The sequence below is a fragment of the Neovison vison genome, chromosome 5 (assembly GCF_020171115.1).
Source record: "Neovison vison isolate M4711 chromosome 5, ASM_NN_V1, whole genome shotgun sequence".
NCBI lineage: Eukaryota > Metazoa > Chordata > Mammalia > Carnivora > Mustelidae > Neogale > Neogale vison.
The window spans coordinates 85,968,953-85,994,047 of NC_058095.1; the positions used below are offsets into that span (position 1 = coordinate 85,968,953).

Sequence of the window (25,095 nt, forward strand, 5' to 3'; positions counted from 1 at the left end):
ATGTACTGGAATAATATTTTAGCAGTCACTACCAGATCATATCTTATTGCACTAATTAATTGTCTTTATCCTCATGATGTTCCACTTATTAACTAGTCATTAACTTACTAAAATCCAAAGGAAGTAAGAAGTGCCACTCTATGTTTAATCCACCCAAAACAGAAAACTTGCCATCTTAACTACTTCTAAGTATACAGTTCAAAAGTTTTAAGTACATTCCCGATGTTGTACAACCATCACTACCCTCCACCTACAGAATTCTTTTCATTTAGCAAAACTAATACTCTGTGGCCAGTAAACAACTCCCCATTCTCACCTCTACCAACCCCTGGAAACCACCATTCTACTTTCTGTCTCCACAAATTTGACAACTCGAGGCACGTCCTAAAAGTGAAATCATACAGTATTTGTATTTCACTTAGCATGATATCCTCAACCTTTGTTTTATCTTTACATAATGTCAGAATATACAAAATCACCTAGTACCAGATTATAAATGTATTCTTTGTAAGAGTCTCTGTGTGCTTATGTGTACTTCAGTTTATCAGTGCACTACTGAATGAATGACATTTATTGCTATAACTGTTTATTCCAATATTATATTTGTATTTTCTAACAAAATCAAATACTATTTTTTTAAAACAAGAGTCTAAGGTATTAAAGTCTAAGGTATCGTTTAAAATTATATTCAGTGTTTGAACTTGAAATATATGCAGAACAATTAATATCTTAATATATTATCTTTAATAGAGGAAATTCAGTACAGTAGGAATCCTGGTTTTACAGAGAGAAGTCTTGTGACCTTGCTCAAACTAACCTTTTGAAACTATTTTTTTCATCTATAAAATGTTGATAGTAATGTATATCTCAATGTATTTTGGGAAAGATTTAATTAGCTATTAGGTTAAAAGTATTTTGTAAGCTGAAAGTTGAATACAAATAATCATTTTTATAATCCTTATTATACCAAGTATATAATCACACTAGAATGAAAGTTAGGAAGTTATGTATTTTATATCTTTAATATCTAATTAAATATTAATCAAAAGCAAATGAGGGTTCAATTCATCTTACCCACTTACAGAATATTTGCAGCATGAATATAAACTGTGACTCTAATTACATTAGAATAATTTCATTAATTTTGACAAAGGATCACAAGATCAATATTACAAAATTATTATAGTTAGGAAGAAGAACATTTTCCTTTTCTAGGATAGAAAAATGATTCAATATCTCTAAAAATAATCCAATTAAAACCAATTTGAAATTATAAAATAATATAAGTTGTAGAGATACCTGACTCCTTTTTGAAGTAATTTACTTCACTGTTTTAAAATAGATGGATCTCAAAATTAAAACATTTATCTTGGGGCACCTGGGTGGCTCAGTGGGTTAAGCCTCTGCCTTTGGCTCAGGTCATGATCTCAGGGTCCTGGGATTGAGCCCCACATCAGGCTCTCTGCTCAGCAGGGAGCCTGCTTCCCCCTCTCTCTCTGCCTGCCTCTCTGCCTACTTATGATCTCTGTCTGTCTGTCAAATAAATAAAATCTTTAAAAAAAATTTTATCTTATGTTGTCCCATCAGGGCAATCCCTTGCTAAAAAGAGAAATGGCAAAAGAGTATCCTCTTGCTTTCTAAAAGGTGATAGTAAGGGCAGGGCAGGGAGTGGGCGGTGTGTCTCATAACCTGGGTGTTACAGGCAAAGTGATTAAGAAAATATTGAAATTGTAAAAAAATTCCTGGAGGAATGGGGTAAGCATGGAAGGCATGAAGTGACAAATACTGAATCTCTTCAACTGCCAGGATCTGTGCACTGTCCCATAATTTATCTCATTTAATCATCAACTCCACCTTTAAAATAAGCAACTTTATCCCCAATATATCCCCAAGATCTAGATTCCAGCATGTTCTAAGCAAAGATTAAAAAGTAGCCAGGATCTATAATGAACTCCTCAAACTCAACACACACAAAACAGGCAATCATATCAAAAAATGGGCAAAAGATATGAACAGACACTTCTCCAATCAAGACATACAAATGGCTATCAGACACATGAAAAAATATTCATCATCACTTGCCCTCAGGGAGATTCAAATTAAGACCACATTGAGATATCACCTTACACCAGTTAGAATGGCCAAAATTAACAAGACAGGAAACAACATGTGTTGGAAGAGGATGTGGCTGCACCAACTTGCATTCCCACCAACAGTGTAAGAGGGTTCCCCTTTGTTTTTATTTTTTTTTTATTTTTTTTTACAATAAAATTTTGTTTATTGTTCACATCACAATCTAACATGGATTGGTGAGGCCTCTGCTCCATGCATTCATTTAAGGAATGAGGTTCCGTGGTCTTGTACTCCATCACCTTCAAGGCAGGTAAGAGTCTTTAAATCATAGTTTTCCCCCTTTAAGAGTCTGGCTTTAGGGCCAAACTTTTTATCTATTCCTTGCCTGTGGCTTGTTCTTATCAACCCAGAGTTAAATTTCTCTTCTTGAGCCTATGATGTGTTTTTGTAAAGTTAACTATAAAATAATTTAATTCCACGGCACCTTGGGGTAGCTCAGTCGGTTATGCTTCTGCTCTTGGTTTTGGCTGAGGTGGAGTCACGATCGCTGGTCCTGGGATTGAGCCCTGGTCGAACTCTGTGCTCAGTGCCAAGACTGCTTCAGATTCTCTCTCCTTCTTACTCCACCTCTGCCCTCACCCTGCTCTTATGCATGTATTTTCTCACAAACAAACAAACAAAGAAACAAAACCTTTAAAATAATTTAAATCAGAATATTAAGCATCAGACACAGTCATTCACACTGGCAAATTATCTTCTTTCAAGCTTTATTACAAAGCTGTGATCACCAAGACAGCATGGTACTGGCATAAAAACAGACACATAGACCAGTGGAACAGAGTAGAGAGCCCTGATATGGACCCTCAACTCTATGGTCAATTAATCTTTGACAAAACAGGAAAAAATATACAGTGGAAAAAAGACAGTCTCTTCAATAAATGGTGCTGGGAAAGCTGGACAGCTATATGTAGAAGTATGAAACTCGACCATTCTCTTACACCGTACACAAAGATCAACTCAAAATGGATAAAAGACCTCAACGTGAGACAGGAATCCATCAGAATCTTAGAGGAGAACATAGGCAGTAATCTCTTCGATATCAGCCACAGCAACTTCTTTCAAGATACGTCTCCAAAGGCAAAGGAAACAAAAGTGAAAATAAACTTCTGGGACTTCATCAAAATCAAAAGCTTCTGCACAGCAAAGGAAACAGTCAAAAAAACAAAGAGGCAACCCACGGAATGGGAGAAGATATTTGCAAATGACAGTACAGACAAAAGGTTGATATCCAGGATCTATAATGAACTCCTCAAACTCAACCCACACGAAACAGACAAACACATCAAAAAATGGGCAGAAGATATGAACAGACACTTCTCCAATCAAGACATACAAATGGCTATCAGACACATGAAAAAATGCTCATCATCATTAGCCCTCAGGGAGATTCAAATTAAAACCACATTGAGATATCACCTTACACCAGTTAGAATGGCCAAAATTAACAAAACAGGAAACAACATGTGTTGGAGAGGATGTGGAGAAAGGGGAACCCTCTTACACTGTTGGTGGGAATACAAGTTGGAGCAGTCTCTTTGGAGAACAGTGTGGAGATTCCTCAAGAAATTAAAAATAGAGCTTCCCTATGACCCTGCAATTGCACTCCTGGGTATTTACCCCAAAGACACAGATGTCGTGAAAAGAAGGGCCATCTCTACCCCAATGTTTATAGCAGCAATGGCCACAGTCGCCAAACTATGGAAAGAACCAAGATGCCCTTCAACGGATGAATGGATAAGGAAGATGTGGTCCATATACACTATGGAGTATTATGCCTCCATCAGAAAGGATGAATACCCAACTTTTGTAGCAACATGGACGGGACTGGAAGAGATGATGCTGAGTGAAATAAGTCAAGCAGAGAGAGTCAATTATCATATGGTTTCACTTATTTGTGGAGCATAACAAATAGCATGGAGGACAAGGGGCGTTAGAGAGGAGTAGGGAATTTGGGTAAATTGGAAGGGGAGGTGAACCATGAAAGACTATGGACTCTGAAAAACAGTCTGAGGGGTTTGAAGTGGCGGGGGGGTGGTGGGAGGTTGGGGTACCAGGTGGTGGGTATTATAGAGGGCACGGCTTGCATGGAGCACTAGGTGTGGTGAAAAAATAATGAATAATGTTTTTCTGAAAATAAATTGGAAAAAAAATCCATATATACATGGCACCTGGGTGGCTCAGTGGGTTAAAAGCCTTCACCTTTGGCTCTGGTCATGATCCCAGCATCTTGGGATCCAGCCCGCATCAGGCTCTATGCTCCATGGGGAGCCTGCTTCTTCCTCTCTCTCTGTCTGCCTCTCTGCCTACTTGTGATCTCCGTCAAATAAATTTAAATAAATAAATAAATAAACAACCAGATATACAGATATGTCCATATACATAATATTACATTTTCAAAAGTAACATCATGAAGCTTCAATTCATAAAAATGTATGAAACATGAAGAATTTGTTTCTGAACATTTTGTCTGAATGTATTTGTGGATTTATTTAGCCAAGAAGAGGATTCCCCTTTGAATTTCCCAAAAATTCATTCACTTTTGTTTCCTTTGCCTTTGGAGGCATATCTTAAAGAAGCCGCTGTGGCTGATATCGAAGAGGTTACTGCCTATGTTCTCCTCTATGATTCTGATGGATTCCTGTCTCACGTTGAGGTCTTTTATCCATTTCAAGTTTATCTTTGTGTACGGTGTAAGAGAATGGTCGAGTTTCGTTCTTCTTCATATAGCTGTTCAATTTTCTCAGCACGATTTATTGAAGAGACTGTCTTTTTTCCACTGTATATTTTTTCCTGCTTTGTCAAAGATTATTTGACCATAGAGTTGAAGGTCCATATCTGGGCTCTCTACTCTGTTCCACAGGTCTATGTGTCTGTTTTTATGCCAGTACCGTGCTGTCTTGGTGATCACAGCTTTGTAGTAAAGCTTGAAATCAGGCAAAGTGATGCCCCAAATTTGTTTTTCTTTTTCAACATTTCCTTAGCAATTCAGGGTCTCTTCTGATTCCATACAAATTTTAGGATGGTTTGCTCCAGCTCTTTGAAAACTGCTGGTGGAATTTTGATCAGAATGGCATTGAAGGTATAGATTGCTCTAGGCAGTATAGACATTTTAACAATGTTTATTTTTTCGATCCATGAGGCTGGGATTTAAATAGATTACAGGACTGTGATACCAAGGCATAGCTGTGTGTGTGTGTGTGTGTGTGTGTGAGAGAGAGAGAGAGAGAGAGAGAGAGCACGTGAAATGCACAGACTGAGATACCTTGTAAACCCTGGTACCCATGAAAGATGTTTGAAACAATTTACCTAGTAGTCTAAAGATACTGTGAACCCATCTTGGTCCATGGGTTGAGTTACCCACAAGAAATCGTGAATGATAGGCCTTTGCTTTGGCTAAGATCAGAGGACTAAACCCATACTACCTCATTGTATAAGAGCTCAAATCTAGAAAATTAACGTTAACTACATTAAAGCCAAGCTACAGTGAAGAAATTATCCCATTACCCATGACATAAAAACACCTATAGTAAAATCCCCTGCTGAAAATGAGTTTACTGTAATAATAATATAATAATGAAAAGACAAAAAGTCAGCAGCCACTACAACCAAGTTATCCCCTAAAACTCTAAGTAGTAGAGCAAAGTAAGAGATTTTAAAACAAACATGAATAAAATGCTCAAAGAGGACAAAAAACTGAATATAAAGATAAGGCAAAGTCAAAATAGTATGAAAATGGCAGATTTGGAAAATAACAAAATTCAAATTCTAGAAATGAGAGATCAAGTAATGAAAATAAAATCAGTGGCAATGAGTACTTGGTTTGTTTGTTTGTTTTTAAGATTTTATTTATTCATTTGAAACAGAGAGCTACCAAAAGGGAGAGCAGGGGGAGGGGCAGAGGGAGAAGCAGACACCTGCTGAGCTGCTGGGAGCCAGAACATAGAGCTCCATCCTAGGACCCCAGGGTCATGACCTGAGCCAAAGGCAGTCGCTTAACTGACTGAGCCATCCAGGTGCCCACAGTCCTTGCTTTCTCATACCATTCTGCAATAAAAGGAATCAGGATTCTTCAGAGCAGTGGCAAATTCTAGGACTGGGGCAGTGAATGTAGAGCATAAATTTGGAGCATTTTGCAGCACCAGTGAATGAGATGTGCTCAAAAATCAAAACAGCAAGAGTACATCAAAAGGACAAGGGGCCAAATGAAAGAGTTCCCAGTCCAAAAGCTCTCAGTCAAAGCTGGAAAACTTAAGCAAAAAAATTTTAACATATTGGATCATAACGCAAAGCTGGTGGGAATCAACACCCCATGACTTTTAGATTCCATCAAATACACTGTAAAATGATGAGTTTTCTTTCAAAATGACAGTGTTTCTAATGTGACAGAAATGGTATCTTTTGCAAATACTTAAATTTATGTAAAACACAGTGTGAACCTAAAAATGCTAATGGGCACCTAGTTTTTCAGACTTCTTTCAGAGAGCCATGAAGAGCACTGCTCTGGGTTGACTCTTCTACCAAGTTTCATAGAGTGTTGGTTTCTGATGTGAACATACTAAACTTTGCCAAACTTGGCCAGCATACCTCCAGGTGCTTTGTGCTGATTTATAATTCCGTGAGCAGTGTGAGTCTCTTTTCTCACCTTTTACCAGCATTTCAGTGTCAGACTTTATGAACTTTTTCATGCTGATGAGTGTTATCATGTGTTATTTTATATTTCATTTCCCTGGTGTCTACGGTGGTTAAGCATCTTTCATATTTTTGTTCTGTTATTAAGGCTGCTGCTTCTGGAATTTACTCCATCTGCTCTGCTTCTTTAGTTATTTGTAAAGCAGATTTATAGGGGTTAAAATGTATATATATTCTGAATATTAGCATTTTTCCTATTAATACTTTCTACTAATTTTTTATGTTTATATACTCAAAATTATTCTTTTTTTTTTATTAAATCTGGATTTTAAACCATAGTTTGAAACTTTCCTTACAGAAAGAGGAAGTTGTCAGCCCCATTACTGGTCTGGCTTTCCCTTTTATATCAAGATAGATTGTAGAAGGTGCCTTAAATAGGGACTCAGTCGGTTAAGCGTCTCCCTTCAGCTCAGGTCATGATCCCATGGTGTTAGGATCCAGTCCCACATTGGGCTCCCTGCTCAGCAGGGAGCCTGCTTCTCCCTCTGCATTCCTCTCTCTCTGTCGCTCATGAATAAATAAATAAAATCTTAAAAAAAAAAGATAATTGTAGATCCCTGATACATTTAGAGGTTATTCTTGTGTGAGGTATAAGGTGTAAGGTCTGCATCTAATTTTATCTTTTCTAGTTGGCCAAACAGAGGTTCCAACAATTAGATTATTAACTAGAAATTCTACCTTTGCTGCTACAATTTGAAGTACAACCTTTATCATGTATTAAATTTCCGTATTCACATGGGTCTGTTTGTATGTTTTCTGCTCTATTTGCTAGACTTTCTATTCAGATCCCAGTACCAACCTTGTTAAACAGGATTTAGAAGATATTTTAAGATCAAATAGGATTATTCTCTCTCTTTGTATCTCTCTCTCTCTCACACACACACATCCACATACCCTTGTACTGACTCTTTCAACATCTCTCTGTCAGTTCTTGCTTATTATTCCATATGAACTTGAGTGTTAACTTGTTTAGTTCAAGAAAAAGCATATTCTTTTATTAGGATTATGTTTAATTCATAAATTAGGGCAAACTGGCATCATTTATCCAAAAACATAGGGTGTTTTTCTATTCATTAAAGTCTATTTTTGTCCTTTCAGGAGAACTTAAAAGTTTTCTGACATATTTCTAGTTAAGTTTAACAAGAATAAGTTTAATGAGTTTACATAATTCATGTTAAGTTTATCCCTAAGCATCTCTGCTTATCTTTGTCTCAATTATAAATGAGGTTTTATCCTATCTACCATCATAATCCTCTGACAAAGTATTGTTTTGGATATGAAAGCCACTGATTGCTGTGTATTACTTTTATTTAAAGAACCTTACTGAACTTTTTATTCTTTGAGTCCATTTTATGTTGGCTTCTTGGGATTTTTTAGGTACGCAGTCCTAGCATCTGCAAACATACTTTTACACCTTCTTTTCCAACTCTGTGTCTCCAACTGATTTATCTCACTCCATGTCCCAGTATCAGTAGAGCAGTTGAGAAACAAGTGGAGGTAGTATGCATCCTTGCTTTTTCCCAGCCTGAAGGGAAATGCAATTGGTGTTCCTCTATTAAGTAAGATGATGTGAATGTATATTTTATTAAAAAAACAAATAAATAAATATCAGTTTCTATTTTGTATTGAATGGCTGTTAAATTTTCTCAAAGGTTCATTAGCATTTATGATGATATTTATATTTATATATCCTTTAGGTGTATTAATACAGTGTATTATGTTAATGGATTTTCTAATACTGGAACAATTTTGCACTCATTGAATGAATTTTCCTTGGTCACAGTATGTTCTTTCCTTACAATGATGTTCAATTCTACCTGCTAATATTTTATTTAGAATCTTCATACTTCTATACATAAATGATATTGGTCTGCAGCTTTCTTTTTGGTGTGCTGTTTTTTGTAAAGTTTAGGTAACGATGTTATTCATGCTTCGGTGAATAGGAGTATTAGGAGGATTTCCTAAATTAGGAGGATTTCCTTCATTATCAATGTTCTGGAATAATTTTTGGACAGTTGGATGCTCTGATCTCTAAAGGTTTCATGGAATTCTCTGTGAAATCATATGGGTCTGATGAATTTTTAAAAAATAATTCCTTAATAGTGTAATCCTTCTTTTATGGAAATTTGTCTTTTTAAACCTGTATGTTTAATAAGGGTCAATTTTGACCACCTGTATTTCTCTAGGAAATTAATAATTTTATCTAGTTGTGTAACGGTCTGAAAGTGGTATCTTGGGAATTTAATTCCTTCTGTTTTAGTGTTTTTTTTTAAACAATTCATTGATTAAAAAAAAATCAGTGTCGGGGAGGAGTCAAGATGGCAGAGAAGTAGCAGGCTGAGACTACTTCAGCTAGCAGGAGATCAGCTAGAGAGCTTATCTAAAGATTGCAAACACCTGCAAATCCATCGCCAGATCGAAGAGAAGAACAGCAATTCTAGTAACAGAAAAACAACCACTTTCTGAAAGGTAGGACTGGCGGAGAAGTGAATCCAAAGTGACGGGAAGATAGACCCCGGGGGGAGGGGCCGGCTCCCGGCAAGCGGCGGAGCAACGGAGCACAAAATCAGGACTTTTAAAAGTCTGTTCCGCTGAGGGACATTGCTCCAGAGGCTAAACCGGGGCGAAGCCCACGCGGGTTCAGCATGGCCTCAGGTCCCGCAGGGTCACAGAAGGATCAGGGGTGTCTGAGTGGTGCAGAGCTTGCGGGTATTGGAGCAAGAAAGCTGGCTGCAGAGACAGAGCCGACAGTAAGCTCGCAGTTCGGGGGTACCTTGAACCGGCTGCAAGCTCGGTGAGCTTGGAGCTCGGGCGGAGATCAGGCAGACGGGAATTACTGGGCGCTGTTCTCTGAGGGCGCACTGAGAAGTGGGGCCCCGGGCTCTCGGCTCCTCCGGGCCGGAGACCAGGAGGCCGCCATTTGTATTCCCGTCCTCCGGAACTCTACGGAAAGCGCTCAGGGAACAAAAGCTCCTGAAAGCAAAGCCGAGCAGATTACTCAGCCCGGCCCCTGGTAAGGGCGGTGCAATTCTGCCTGGGGCAAAGACACTTGAGAATCACTACACCAGGCCCCTCCCCCAGAAGATCAACAAGAAATCCAGCCAAGACCAAGACACCTACCAAGGAGTGTGGTTTCAATACCAAGGAGAGCAGCAGAATTCCAGAGGAGGAGAAAGCAAAGCACGGAACTCATGCTTTCTCCCTGTGATTTATTAGTCTTGCAGTTAAAGTAATTTTTTTCTTTTTCATTTTTTTTCTCTTCATTTGCTAAATTTTTTAATTTTTTTTTAATTTTTTTTAATTTTTAAAAATTTTTTTAACTTTTACCCTTTTCATTTTTAACGTTTTTTTAACTAGTTTATCTAATATATATATTTTTTCTTTTTCATACTTTTCTTTATTCATTTTCCTTTTTTAATTCTTTTTTTTTTTTCCTTTCTTTTTTTTGAACCTCTTTTTATCCCCTTTCTCCACCCTCACGATTTGGGATCTCTTCTGATTTGGTTAAAGCATATTTTCCTGGGGCTGTTGCCACCCTTTTAGTATTTTACTTGCTCCTTCATATACTCTTATCTGGACAAAATGACAAGGCGGAAAAATTCACCACAAAAAAAAGAACAAGAGGCAGTACCGAAGGCTAGGGACCTAATCAATACAGACATTGGTAATATGTCAGATCTAGAGTTCAGAATGACATTTCTCAAGGTTCTAGCCGGGCTTGAAAAAAGCATGGAAGATATTAGAGAAACCCTCTCGGGAGATATAAAAGCCCTTTCTTGAGAAATAAAAGAAGGAAAATCTAACCAAGTTGAAATCAAAAAAGCTATTAATGAGGTGCAATAAAAAATGGAGGCTCTCACTGCTAGGATGAATGAGGTAGAAGAAAGAATTAGCGATATAGAAGACCAAATGACAGAGAATTAAGAAGCTGAGCAAAAGAGGGACAAACAGCTACTGGACCACGAGGGGAGAATTCGAGAGACAAGTGACACCATAAGATGACACAACATTAGAATAATTGGGATTCCAGAAGAAGAAGAAAGAGAGAGGGGAGCAGAAGGTATACTGGAGAGAATTATTGGGGAGAATTTCCCCAATATGGCAAAGGGAACGAGCATCAAAATTCAGGAGGTTCAGAGAACGCCCCTCAAAATCAATAAGAATAGGCCCACACCCCGTCACCTAATAGTAAAATTTACAAGCCTTAGTGACAAAGAGAAAATCCTGAAAGCAGCCCGGGAAAAGAAGTCTGTAAAATACAATGGTAAAAATATTAGATTGGCAGCTGACTTATCCACAGAGACCTGGCAGGCCAGAAAGAGCTGGCATGATATTTTCAGAGCACTAAACGAGAAAAACATGCAGCCAAGAATACTATATCCAGCGAGGCTATCATTGAAAATAGAAGGAGAGATTAAAAGCTTCCAGGACAAACAAAAACTGAAAGAATTTTCAAACACCAAACCAGCTCTACAGGAAATATTGAAAGGGGTCCTCTAAGCTAAGAGAGAGCCTACAAGTGGTAGATCAGAAAGGAACAGAAACAATATACAGTAACAGTCATCTTACAGGCAATACAATGGCACTAAATTCATATCTCTCAATAGTTACCCTGAATGTTAATGGGCTAAATGCCCCAATCAAAAGACGCAGGGTATCAGAATGGATAAAAAAACAAAACCCATCTATATGTTGCCTCCAAGAAACTCATTTTAAGCCCGAAGACACCTCCAGATTTAAAGTGAGGGGGTGGAAAAGAATTTACCATGCTAATGGACATCAGAAGAAAGCAGGAGTGGCAATCCTTATATCAGATCAATTAGATTTTAAGCCAAAGACTATAATAAGAGATGAGGAAGGACACTATATCATACTCAAAGGGTCTGTCCAACAAGAAGATCTAACAATTTTAAATATCTATGCCCCCAACGTGGGAGCAGCCAACTATATAAACCAATTAATAACAAAATCAAAGAAACACATCAACAATAATACAATAATAGTAGGGAACTTTAACACTCCCCTCACTGAAATGGACAGATCATCCAAGCAAAAGATCAACAAGGAAATAAAGGCCTTAAACGACACACTGGACCAGATGGACATCACAGATATATTCAGAACATTTCATCCCAAAGCAACAGAATATACATTCTTCTCTAGTGCACATGGAACATTCTCCAGAATAGATCACATCCTCGGTCCTAAATCAGGACTCAACCAGTATCAAAAGATTGGGATCATTCCCTGCATATTTTCAGACCACAATGCTCTGAAGCTAGAACTCAACCACAAGAGGAAATTTGGAAAGAACTCAAATACATGGAGACTAAACAGCATCCTTCTAAAGAATGAATGGGTCAACTGGGAAATTAAAGAAGAATTGAAAAAAATCATGGAAACAAATGATAATGAAAACACAACGGTTCAAAATCTGTGGAACACAACAAAGGCAGTCCTGAGAGGAAAATATATAGCGGTACAAGCCTTTCTCAAGAAACAAGAAAGGTCTCAGGTACACAACCTAACCCTACACCTAAAGGAGCTGGAGAAAGAACAAGAAAGAAACCCTAAGCCCAGCAGGAGAAGAGAAATCATAAAGATCAGAGCAGAAATCAATGAAATAGAAACCAAAAAAAAATAGAACAAATCAACGAAACTAGGAGCTGGTTCTTTGAAAGAATTAATAAAATTGATAAGCCCCTGGCCAGACTTATCAAAAAGAAAAGAGAAAGGACCCAAATAAATAAAACATGAATGAAAGAGGAGAGATCACAACTAACACCAAAGAAATACAAACTATTATAAGAACATACTATGAGCAACTCTATGCCAACAAATTTGACAATTTGGAAGAAATGGATGCATTCCTAGAAACATATAAACTACCACAACTGAACCAGGAAGAAATAGAAAGCCTGAATAGACCCATAACCAGTAAGGAGATTGAAACAGTCATTAAAAATCTCCAAACAAACAAAAGCCCAGGGCCAGACGGCTTCCCGGGGGAATTCTACCAAACATTTAAAGAAGAACTAATTCCTATTCTCCTGAAACTGTTCCAAAAAATAGAAATGGAAGGAAAACTTCCAAACTCATTTTATGAGGCCAACAACACCTTGATCCCAAAACCAGACAAGGAACCCATCAAAAAAGCTATAGACCAATATCCTTGATGAACACAGATGCGAAAATTCTCACCAAAATACTAGCCAATAGGATTCAACAGTACATTAAAAGGATTATTCACCATGACCAAGTGGGATTTATTCCAGGGCTGCAAGGTTGGTTCAACATCCGCAAATCAGTCAATGTGATAAAACACATCAATAAAAGAAATAACAAGAACCATATGATACTCTCAATAGATGCTGAAAAAGCATTTGACAAAGTACAACATCCCTTCCTGATCAAAACCCTTCAAAGTATAGGGATAGAGGGCACATACCTCAATATCATCAAAGCCATCTATGAAAAACCCACCGCAAATATCATTCTCAATGGAGAAAATCCGAAAGCTTTTCTGCTAAGGTCAGGAACACGGCAGGGATGTCCATTATCACCACTGCTATTCAACATAGTACTAGAAGTCCTAGCCTCAGCAATCAGACAACAAAAGGAAATTAAAGGCATCCAAATCGGCAAAGAAGAAGTCAAACTATCACTCTTCGCAGATGATATGATACTATATGTGGAAAACCCAAAAGTCTCCACTCCAAAACTGCTAGACTTGTACAGGAATTCAGTAAAGTGTCAGGATATAAAATCAATGCACAGAAATCAGTTGCATTTCTCTACACCAACAACAAGACAGAAGAAAGAGAAATTAAGGAGTCAATCCCATTTACAATTGCACCCCAAACCATAAGATACCTAGGAATAAACCTAACCAAAGAGGCATAGAATCTATACTCAGAAAACTACAAAGTACTCATGAAAGAAATTGAGGAAGACACAAAGAAATGGAAAAATGTTCCATGCTCCTGGATTGGAAGAATAAATATTGTGAAAATGTCTACGCTACCTAAAGCAATCTACACATTGAATGCAATTCCTATCAAAGTACCATCCATCTTTTTCAAAGAAATGGAACAAATAATCCTAAAATTTATATGGAACCAGAAAAGACCTCGAATAGCCAAAGGGATATTGATAAAGAAAGCCAAAGTTGGTGGCATCACAATTCCGTACTTCAAGTTCTATTACAAAGCTGTCATCATCAAGACAGCATGGTACTGGCACAAAAACAGACACATAGATCAATGGAACAGAATAGAGAGCCCAGAAATAGACCCTCAACTCTATGGTCAACTAATCTTTGACAAAGCAGGAAAGAATGTCCAATGGAAAAAAGACAGTCTTTTCAATAAATGGTGTTGGGAAAATTGGACAGCCACATGCAGAAAAATGAAATTGGACCATTTCCTTATACCACACACGAAAATAGACTCAAAATGGATGAAGGACCTCTATGTGAAAAAGGAATCCATCAAAATCCTTGAGGAGAACACAGGCAGCAACCTCTTCGACCTCAGCCGCAGCAACATCTTCCTAGGAACATCGCCAAAGGCAAGGGAAGCAAAGGCAAAAATGAACTATTGGGATTTCATCAAGATCAAAAGCTTTTGTACAGCAAAGGAAACAGTTAACAAAATCAAAAGACAACTGACAGAATGGGAGAAGATATTTACAAACGACATATCAGATAAAGGACTAGGGTCCAAAATCTATAAAGAACTTAGCAAACTCAACACCCAAAGAACAAATAATCCAATCAAGAAATGGGCAGAGGACATGAACAGACATTTCTGCAAAGAAGACATCCAGATGGCCAACAGACACATGAAAAAGTGCTCCATATCACTTGCCATCAGGGAAATACAAATCAAAACCACAATGAGATATCACCTCACACCAGTCAGAATGGCTAAAATCAACAGGTCAGGAAATGACAGATGCTGGCGAGGATGTGGAAAAAGGGGAACCCTCCTACACTGTTGGTGGGAAAGCAAGCTGGGGCAACCACTCTGGAAAACAGCATGGAGGTTCCTCAAAATGTTGAAAATAGAACTGCCCTATGACCCAGCAATTGCACTACTGGGTATTTACCCTAAAGATACAAACGTAGTGATCCAAAGGGGCACGTGCACCCGAATGTTTATAGCAGCAATGTCCACAATAGCCAAACTATGGAAAGAACCTAGATGTCCATCAACAGATGAATGGATAAAGAAGATGTGGTGTATATACACAATGGAATACTATGCAGCCATCAAAAGAAATGAAATCTTGCCATTTGCGACAATATGGATGGAACTAGAGTGTATCATGCTCAGCGAAATAAGTCAAGCGGAGAAAGACAGCTATCATATGATCTCCCTGATATGAGGAAGCGGTGATGCAACATGGGGGCTTAAGTGGGTAGGAGAAGAATAAATGAAACAAGATGGGATTGGGAGGGAGACAAACCATAAGTGACTCTTAATCTCACAAAACAAACTGAGGGTTGCTGGGGGGAGGGGGGTTGGAGAAGGGGGGTGGGGTTATGGACATTGGGGAGGGTATATGCTTTGGTGAGTGCTGTGAAGTGTGTAAACCTGGCGATTCACAGACCTATACCCCTGGGGATAAAAATATATGTTTATAAAAAAATTATAAATAAATAAATAAACCTGCATTAAAAAAAAAAATCAGTGTCTACAAATGCACAATTAATGAATGAATTATTGATTGATCTCAGCTTGCATAAACACATTTCTTGCCCCAAATGTTTATTTTTCATTTATCACAGGTTACCGTCTTGAATATACTTAAACAAGGAAAGCAATTTGTGCCTCATGGTAACTGACAGTTTATGGTATGGCTGGTCTTCCTTAATTCTAGCAGTTCCAAAAAAAAAAAAGGAAAAATCATAAAATATCAAAGCAAAACAGTACATTTAGTCAATTCAGCAAGCAAAAGCATTTGGAAGCATTGAAAGTTTCATCCACTAACAAAAACTAAAAGGGCTGCCTTGGCTGTCTGCATCAACAGAGTGTGCAGCTCTTGATCTCAGGGTTGTAAATTCAATCCCCACATTGGGTATAGAGATTACTTAAAAAATAAAATCTAAAAAAAAAAAAAAGAGTTTCATCCAATAACAGAATGATGAAAATAAATGCTTAGGGACTTAGGTTTATTGGACACTACTGCTTTTCATTAGTGAAGGGAGTAAACTCTTTCAAAAACACTTTCATTTTTCGTATTTAGGTCTTTAAGCCAACCAGATTTGCTTTCTCATGTGGAGTGTATCATTATGTTTCAATTGCTTCGCTAGGGGTTAAATTTCTGGATTTGCGATTTAATCCCCTACAGTAAAGTTTCTAACTTTTAATAGGTGAATTTAACTAACTATATCTATTAAGATCACTGATTTATTTGACATATTTTTGTGTTATTATGTTTTATATACTGTGCTTTTTCTTTTTTCTTTTTTCTTTTTTTTTTTTTTTTTTGTAGTCATTGTTGTTTCTGACTTTTGGTTGGATTATTAAACTTCTCCTTATTCTCCCTGCCATATTTCCCTCCAGTGGTTCTGGTTACATTCTTGTAATGATTACCCTTTGTATTTTATATACATGGAGATAAATTAATACTTTCTAATTAAGTTTGTCATTGTCATTCTCTTCTCAAAGTATAGCAAATAATTTAGAAAGTTATTCCCTTCCAAACTTCACTTTGCATGTTTTTTCAACTTTGCTTTTATTCATCTCTCTGATTATGTCTTTTAGGCAATACAGATTTAGCTTTTCTCACATACTGTGTTGATTCTTTTTCTAATGTCCATCACTGCTTCTACCAAAATACTCATTTCTTCTGGTTTTAGTTTCTATAAGTATTTTCTTCAGTGACGATCTGCACTGACAGAAACTTTTCCTTCTGGGCTTGAAATGTCTAGTCCTTTCATAGTTGAATGATGGCTAAGTTGCGATATATGTCTAGACTGACAATTTTATATCAGCATTATTAAGATATTATTCATTACTTTTGGGTCTTTGGTAAGTAAGCAATTTGTTTTCATTCTGAATATTTTTAAGACTTTCTCATAATCTGGGGCACCTGGGTGGCTCAGTGGGTTAAGCCGCTGCCTTCGGCTCAGGTCATGATCTCAGGGTCCTGGGATCGAGTCTCGCATCGGGCTCTGGGCTCGGCAGGGAGCCTGCTTCCCTCTCTCTCTGCCTGCCTCTCCATCTACTTGTGATTTCTCTCTGTCAAATAAATAAATAAAATTAAAAAAAAAAAAGACTTTCTCATAATCTTACTGTTCTGCAGTCTTACCAGAAAGCATTTGGGTGCTGGATATGTCTTAATTCATACTTGGGCATTGGTGTACCTATTCAGTTTTAGGAACTCATGTTATTTTTCAGTTCTGGAAAATGATTAAACATTACCTCTTCATATCTGTGTCTTCTCATTTTCTAGAGTATGGGCATTCTTCACTTGTGGTCTGTGGATCCGCTGGGTGTCCAAGAACAGAATTTAGTGGGTTAATGATTTTGAATGTGAAAAAGAAATCCTTCATTTTCACTGATCTCTGATTGAAATTTAGCATTCCTTCAACAAGCCACAATGGTATTAGTAGTTTCTTTGACTTTCTCATCTGTAGAATGCAGAGATACTTTAATATCACATAATGGTTAGAGCAAGTATCTCAAAACACATTACATCTGTTCTTCACTGCTTTGAAATTACATTAGTTGTAAGCCCTCTGGCCAGATCTTATTTAATTACTAAATAAGCTCTTAAATTGCTGTATCACCCATTTAAGTAATTTTTACGTTTGTATTTAAAAGTCATTAGTTTCCTTTGAAATTCTGTGCTTTATTTTATGCCTTTAAAAACATTAAACATGTATTTCAAATTTTACATTTCTTCTTTTCCCAACAAAATACCAAATCTACATTATGGTATCCTGTTCTCTTTTGCTATATGGCATGTCTACTATTCACTCTACCAGAAGACTTTATTTTTTTTTTTAATTTCATGAATTTCTATTTACCTGGTTTTTAAATCTTTCTTTTTCTATTCTGGTCTTGTTCTATGAGTGTTAATTTATCACTTTGGATGCTCTAAACTTAGTGTTAGCCCCTTTCTCACTGCTCTGTTATTTCCAGTTCCTCGTGTTGGCAGATTCTCCCGTGTGGTTTGAAAATTCTGTCTGGGAGCTCATCTTCTTTGGCTCTTCATCTGGGAGAAGTTGTCATGGAGACTTTTAACTTTTGCCTTTGTCAGTTTCACATTCACTTCTGCCAGGCCCTGCAGGGGGCACTGTTCTGAAGCCAGCATTCACGGTTATTTCTCAGGCTGGGTTTATAGGAGACCTGAATAGTGTGTGGATTGGGTTTTACAGTAATGCATGATTTAAGACTTTCTTACTTTTTTTTTTCTAATTTTTTCAATTTATTTATTTTCAGAAAAACAGTATTCATTATTTTTTCACCACACCCAGTTCTCCATGCAAGCCGTGCCCTCTATAATACCCACCACCTGGTACCCCAACCTCCCACACCCCCGCCACTTCGCATTCCAGAATGAGCAGCCTGCTTTAGGGTTCTTATCATGCTGTGTTTCAACACCCATCTGTATGCCCAGAGCCCATTTCCAAACACTGTTCCCTTGCCCCCTACAATTGGCCACATCTCCTTCCCTGTAGAAATTTAAAATACCAGCCCACAAGGCGTTTATCTGCCCATTGCCTCCAAGGGCTCCAGCATTTCAACTCCCATTCATCACTCTGGTTTCAAGTTTCTTCTGTTCTGACACTATGAAAATGCTCTTTGTTTTGTTTTTCTGGGTTTGTTGTTGTTGTTGTTGTTGTTTATGCCTAGTATGTGTTTTAATGTTTTTGATTGTATTTTATCTAGCATTTATATGTAATTGGGGGCTGAGGGCAGAGCTCTGCTTCTGTTGTGACCAGTCTTTATAGAGTGATTTTTTTTTTTTAAGATTTTACTTATTTATTTGTCAGAGAGAGAGGGAGAGAGAGCGAGCACAGGCAGACAGAATGGCAGGCAGAGGCAGAGGGAGAAGCAGGCTCCCTGCCGAGCAAGGAGCCCGATGTGGGACTCGATCCCAGGACACCAGGATTATGACATGAGCCGAAGGCAGCTGCTTAACCAACTGAGCCACCCAGGCGTCCCAATAGAGTGATATTTTTAAAGCCAAAATGTAATCTTGTCATTCCTCTGCTTACATCCTTTAAGTCACTTGAATGTTAGATTCCTAAGGGCAGAAAGTTGGTCTGCCTTGTTTGCTACTGTTTTTCTATAAATCTAGAAATGCACATAATAGGGGCCTAATAAATAAGGGTTAAATGACTAAATACATTATTCCCCACACTTTTAGATCAAAGACCAACACAGTTAACATAATTTAGTGGTTAGCATTGCCTATCAGTGGACATAATCTAGCCCTTGCATGATTTGGCCAGTGCTACCTCTAGACCAGCTTTTTTTATCAATTTGTATTTATGTTTCCTGGTCTCTTATCCTATGTACAAAATTTAGGCTTAATGTAAGCCTGAAAGAGCTTAAAATCAAAACATTATCCATAAACTTCAGTAATTTTTCCCCTTTGTTTAAATGGCACTAACTTGACATGAGCAATAAATATTATAATCATACATGCTTGACTAGTTATATTCTCTAAATTCAAAAATGAATATGGGCGAAGGTATATTATACCGTGTGTGTATACACACACAGCTTACCTGCAAAATTTTTTGCTCCTCATATAAGTGATGAGTAAACATTTATATTTTCTCATATTTGATGAAAGGGTTAGATATCCAAGTAGCAAAATAAAATATAAAAATAGAGAAAAAACTGAGTTGTTTTATGTCTGACTTCTCTTCAGTGTGTTCATGGAAATGTATACTTCAGAACATTCTAATCACAGCCTTTTTTGGTAGAATGTGTCCCAAGTTGTGCTGAATTGAGATATTTTATCTTCAAGGCTAGAAACAATGGAAAGGGGAAGAAATTTGCTATTCCAGAAGCACCATATTATAATATGGTTAAAAACTAGTAGTTGGCCCTGTTGAAGTCATTTTGTTGTTTGGTAACTAATCTTTGATACAAACTCACCTTCACTAAGATCTTTAAAATCACAAATGGATTGCCTGAAATGGACCAGACCTTGGTAAGTTGCTACATGTCTTCCTCCCTCTCCTTTTCCTCCCCATCTCCTTCCCCTTTTTTTCTATCAATCCAGGCAGGAAAAATATAGACAACTAACAGACATCAAGTAGCAAAATGGGCAGGCAGTCAGCAGACCAAATCATCTAGATGTATTCAAGCGTTTCCCCATAACCTAAGCTTAACATAATCTGACCAGTAAATTCTATAAATGTCTGTTTCCTTGTACTCAAAGTAAACATAAATTTCAAAATGTGTAACAGATCAAATTTTACATATTGAGATGTACATAAAAAAATGAAGCTGTTTTCTGTGACAAACAGTGGTAGACAAAAACTTGCCAATTAAATGCAGCAATTCCTCTGAGCTAAACATTTACAGAATAAATATTCAATCAGTTCAAATGCAAATTAATGACCCAAGGTACCTCTTTCCTCTGGAGCCACTCCCCTTTCTCTCTCTCACCACTGCCTACTCTAATCTCACTCTGCTGTGAGAGGATTACAGACTGTTTTGTATCCTGTTCCACTTCTCATTGATCTTTAAACATTTCAATCAAATCATCCTTTCAGGTTGTTGGGTTGGGTTAGGTTGGGTTGAGTTGAGTCAGATTGGGTTTGAGGCTCTAAAAAATCTTTCAAATGATCGTGTCCTGCCACCTGGTGGAAATTTAGTATTTTTCAGGCAGAACCAAATGGAATTTCTCATATACTCCTGGTTCCCTCACAGAATCACAAGGAGATTCTGATGAATTATGCAAAAACAAAGCCAGCTGAGGCAGTCTCCATTCTGTATCCCAACCCTATCAGTTCAGTATTTTCCCAAAAGAAATCTTCACATCTGCCCTCTAATCCTCCTAAATTTAAAATAATAATAATAATAATAAATAAATGCAAACAAAACCTAAAGACTAACCTTACATTCCATTTTATGAAGAGGTAGTCAATGAATGTCTTACCCATAAGTTTGTCTTTTTCCCAGACAGGTTTGTGTTTTCAGTAAAAAGATAGTTCTACAAAGTTATTTAGAAATAGCAGTTTCTTCTGGCGTGATATGCAGAGTGCTTAAACCTGCCATCTGAAACTACCATGTGGGGGATACAGCTGTGTAATGTTTTTATATGTTTTTGGAGTATAGTAATGTTGTAGACTCATACTGATGGGAAGTTAATTTCTTTATTGCACATTATTTCTGGATTTCTTGGTAAAGAATGTACACTATATTAGCATTCAAGAATGACATCATGATACTATATTAATTGTATTTTGTATGCAAAGCCATTCAATGAGGGATTCCTTGGGTGGCTTTTTTTTTTTTTTAATACTATTTTTTTGTTGTTTCTTTCCCTCATTTCAGATTAGAATCCCCCACACGGAGTCTAAGCATGGATGCCCCAAAGGGTGTTCATATTAAAGCTCATGCTGGGAAAATTGAGGCTCTTTCTCAAATGGATATCATTTTTCAAAGTAGTGATGGAATGGTGAGTTTGGTGTATGAAACTCCTGTTGTATGTACTGATGACTTTCAGAGCAGACAGAAACTATCAATTCTTCCATACCTACTGATCCAGCTACTCTCAATGGGGCGGGGTCACTGGGCGTTACCTGTAAATTACAACCATGAACCGTTCGTTGTTGCCTTTCACACTATGCTTGCTCACATCAAATTATGTTTAAATGAAAATGAAATATGAAAAATTAGAGCTTTAAAAGTCAGCCTCAATAAAGGTAAAATCTGGAACTTCAAGTCCAGAAATAAAACATCACTGGTACAAGCCAAGGCCATAATGAGGCAGTAGAGCCCTCTCCACTTCACACTGATTGCTGTAGTACTAGATCAATTCGTTACCTGAGTTCAGGAACATTAACAGGCCTCTCCGGACCTGGACCTATCTTCTCATTTGTCAGTAGGAAAGATAAGATTTGCTTAACTAGGTCACAGGGCAGTGAGAAAACAATGTGGTAATATGGCTGGCAACATTTTGAAATTATTATATTGATTTGACACTAAGAGAAAGGTATGGTTGAGGCAGCAAATGGAGGCCGTGAGAGGCAGCTCATGAGGGTGGACAGGACCTGTCCATTAGCAGGCTGCTAGTAGAATGTAAAAGACATCCAGGGAAGCCCTTTCAAGTTGTAATTTGGGTTAAGCCGCCTCCTTCGGCTCGGGTCATGATCTCAGGGTCCTGGGATCGAGTCCCGCATCGGGCTCTCTGCTCAGCAGGGAGCCTGCTTCCTCCTCTCTCTCTCTGCCTGCCTCTCTGCCTACTTGTAATCTCTCTCTGTCAAATAAATAAATAAAATCTTTAAAAAAAAAAAAAAAGAAGAAGTTATGGTGCCAAGAGCAGATAAATGCAAAAATGGAAGTCAAGCATTTTGGATCTCATTACTAAATTATAATGTCACTTCATACTTAGAATATATTACCTATTACCTTGAAAAAAATACTAATTTTAGTTTTGAAATAGTCTCACTTATTTCCACAAATAAGGTGCCATTTTTATAGTAGCACATAGCCTGACTCTTAAGTTAATGTCCCTTACTACTGGGAGATAGTTCAAAGTGAGGGGATATATTCCCATAAAGATAATGCAGGTGATCAAGGAAGGGGTATGTAGACTGCCAGTGACTAGAGTTTGCTAGAAGAGCAAGAAAATAAATAAATAAATAACAACTAGAAAACATATTCACTGATTAACCATAAGAAACGAGAGCAGAGAAGCCAACCAGGAAAAGCTAAACGCACATTAATGAAAACCAGGTAGCCACAGAACCCAAAGCACTGGACAATAGCTTAAGTAGGTTCTGTATTTTTTAAAAAAAATACAATACACATTTAATTTCATTTACTCTGGCAGTGTCCCAGACCACAAGGTAAAGCTTTGCTTCTGATATTGTTCCACCCGCTGCTGCCCATGGCAGTGGTCAGTCTTCCAAGAGGGCATACAGACTGTAAGCATCGGGTTATGAAAAAAGTGGAGTTCATGGATGAGAGGAAGTGTCCAACATTGTTTGCAAGGAAAAACATTATGCCCGCCCATGACATGCTTTAATTCCTTCTAATAAGTAAACGCCCCTGTATGGGTAAGATTGGGCTACTCAGTGGGATGGTTCCTTGTTCCCAAAAAGATTTCCCAACCTTAATTCATGGTCATCTGTTTACATTTCAGTGTAACTAAGTTGTCATGGGAACAAAAATCCCAATAGCTTTCATTTAATTTTAGTTGGCTCTCGTCTGTGTATCTACTGCTTTTTCCACATCTAAGAAGGCAGCTGAGTTTCAAATAACTTTAGAAGTTAGGGAAATGGTTGGTAGCTAATAGGGTAAAGTTAGTAGCCTCTCACAGGAAAACAAAACCAGCAGAAATTTCAACATTCGGAGGTAAAAATTATTTAGATGAATTTATTTCTGAGGCCTGTATTTTATCCTAATGGGGGTAGAGAAGGTGATTTAGCATAAAGTCAAAATAGGTCACAAGACATATGTGAATTAACAAAACTTTTTTTTTTTCAGATAATTCTGAAAGGTATTTTTAGTATAGCATCATAAATCTTCCTACCTCAACTAGCACAATGGGTTTAAAAATAAAAAAGACTTCTCTTCAGTTTGGAGAAGGAGTTACGAAGCCCCTGCCTGAATGGAAAACAGAAATAGGCTTTAAAAGAGCCTGATAATATCTTGAGTCAGGTGCCTGTTCCATTTTCTTTGCAAAGAAGAAACTAATCTGTTTGGAGCATTTTGAGATAGGAGTTTCAGGCTATCGTGTTCATTCTCCTTTACCGCTTCATCTCTTGTTTTCTCCCAAACAGCTTGTGCTTGATGCTGAAACTGTGTGTTTACCCAAGTTGGTTCAGGGGACTCAGAGTGCCGCCGGCAACTCACAGAGACTGTATGAAATCTGTGTGTGTCCGGATGGGAAGCTTTACCTGTCTGTGGCTGGCGCAGGTACCACGTGCCATGAAAACAGTCACATCTGTCTCTAAAGCCCCTGAGTTGTCCACGGAGCACCTGCCTCATTTCAGTGAGCTTTATAGATGCTGACCTCAAGCCTTCACACCAAGAAACCTGACTTCTGATGGATGGTGGATGGAAAGTAGGAGGGCACGCTTTCAAAAGGAACTCAGAAAAATGTACCAGTGATGGTGTTCTGATGAAAACACATGATCTCAGAGTGGTATGTGCATATTAGACACAAAAGTCTGGCAATAACAAAAAAAAAAAGTCTTTATTCCACTAGGTTTATTTTCATCAGCACCATTGTGACTTTTTCTTTCTTGTGGATAATCACTCTACAATGAAATATTTAATTGCCCTGTGGAATTAATTTATGCTGTTCAACTGTGAATATCTAACTCCCCATAAAAGTAACATTTGTCAATACTAAAATGCCCCCAAAGTTCCATGTGCTGTTCCCACTATATCACCCAAACCCACAAGTTCTCTCATTTTAATGCAAAGTGTGTCAGGTTTCACAAGAAATCGTCAGGTTTTGAGGGGACTTGAGTTGATCTGATTTTCAATATGTAATCAAAAGAATAAATTATATAAAATCAATCATGTTTTCTTTATATATATAGTCATAAGCAATAAAAATCAACCTACATTTTTCATAAACTTCAGTTTGTCTTTCTTCCTTTAATCCCTGTGACAGCGGTTTGAGGTAATATTTTCCCCCAAGTTAATTGGTAATTAAAAAAAGGTTCAGCTAGGACAAGTCAGAAGGTCATGCAGCAGCTAGTGGAACTAAACTGAAATGTGATCCTACATACGAACAGCTGTTTTCGTTTCGAAAATCTCTGGTATGTTGTCTCATTCCATCCAAACACCAACCTGTGTGATAACTATGTAGATGGGGTGATATTTTTCGACAAGTGAAGAAACCAAAGTCCACTAGGATCAAACAGCTAATAGGTGGTGGGACTCAAAACTGCCCAGCCTGTGTGTTGACCTCTTATACAACAGTAACAGACTAGATGTTACTTCATAGAATCAGAGTCTCTTCACTTTTGAAAGTAGCTTTACTACCAGCTGGTTGTATGTGTTGCTATATAAGTCAAATAGGACGCAGTGAACCTATGAAAACAGGCTGGCCTTGTGT

At 37.7% G+C, this 25,095-nt stretch overlaps 1 protein-coding gene across 2 annotated transcripts in view; it reads left to right on the forward strand.

The window, feature by feature from the left end:
• The window catches only part of SGCG (sarcoglycan gamma), a 139,272-nt gene extending 114,661 nt beyond the window's left edge, over positions 1 to 24,611 (forward strand). For both annotated transcript variants that reach the window (XM_044249413.1, XM_044249412.1), the window contains 2 exons: positions 21,354 to 21,477; positions 23,807 to 24,611. In XM_044249413.1, the coding sequence (XP_044105348.1) occupies positions 21,354 to 21,477; positions 23,807 to 23,980 (298 nt within the window). In that variant the 3' untranslated portion in view covers positions 23,981 to 24,611. The remainder of the gene's footprint in view (positions 1 to 21,353; positions 21,478 to 23,806) is intronic.
• Positions 24,612 to 25,095: the final 484 nt, after the last annotated feature.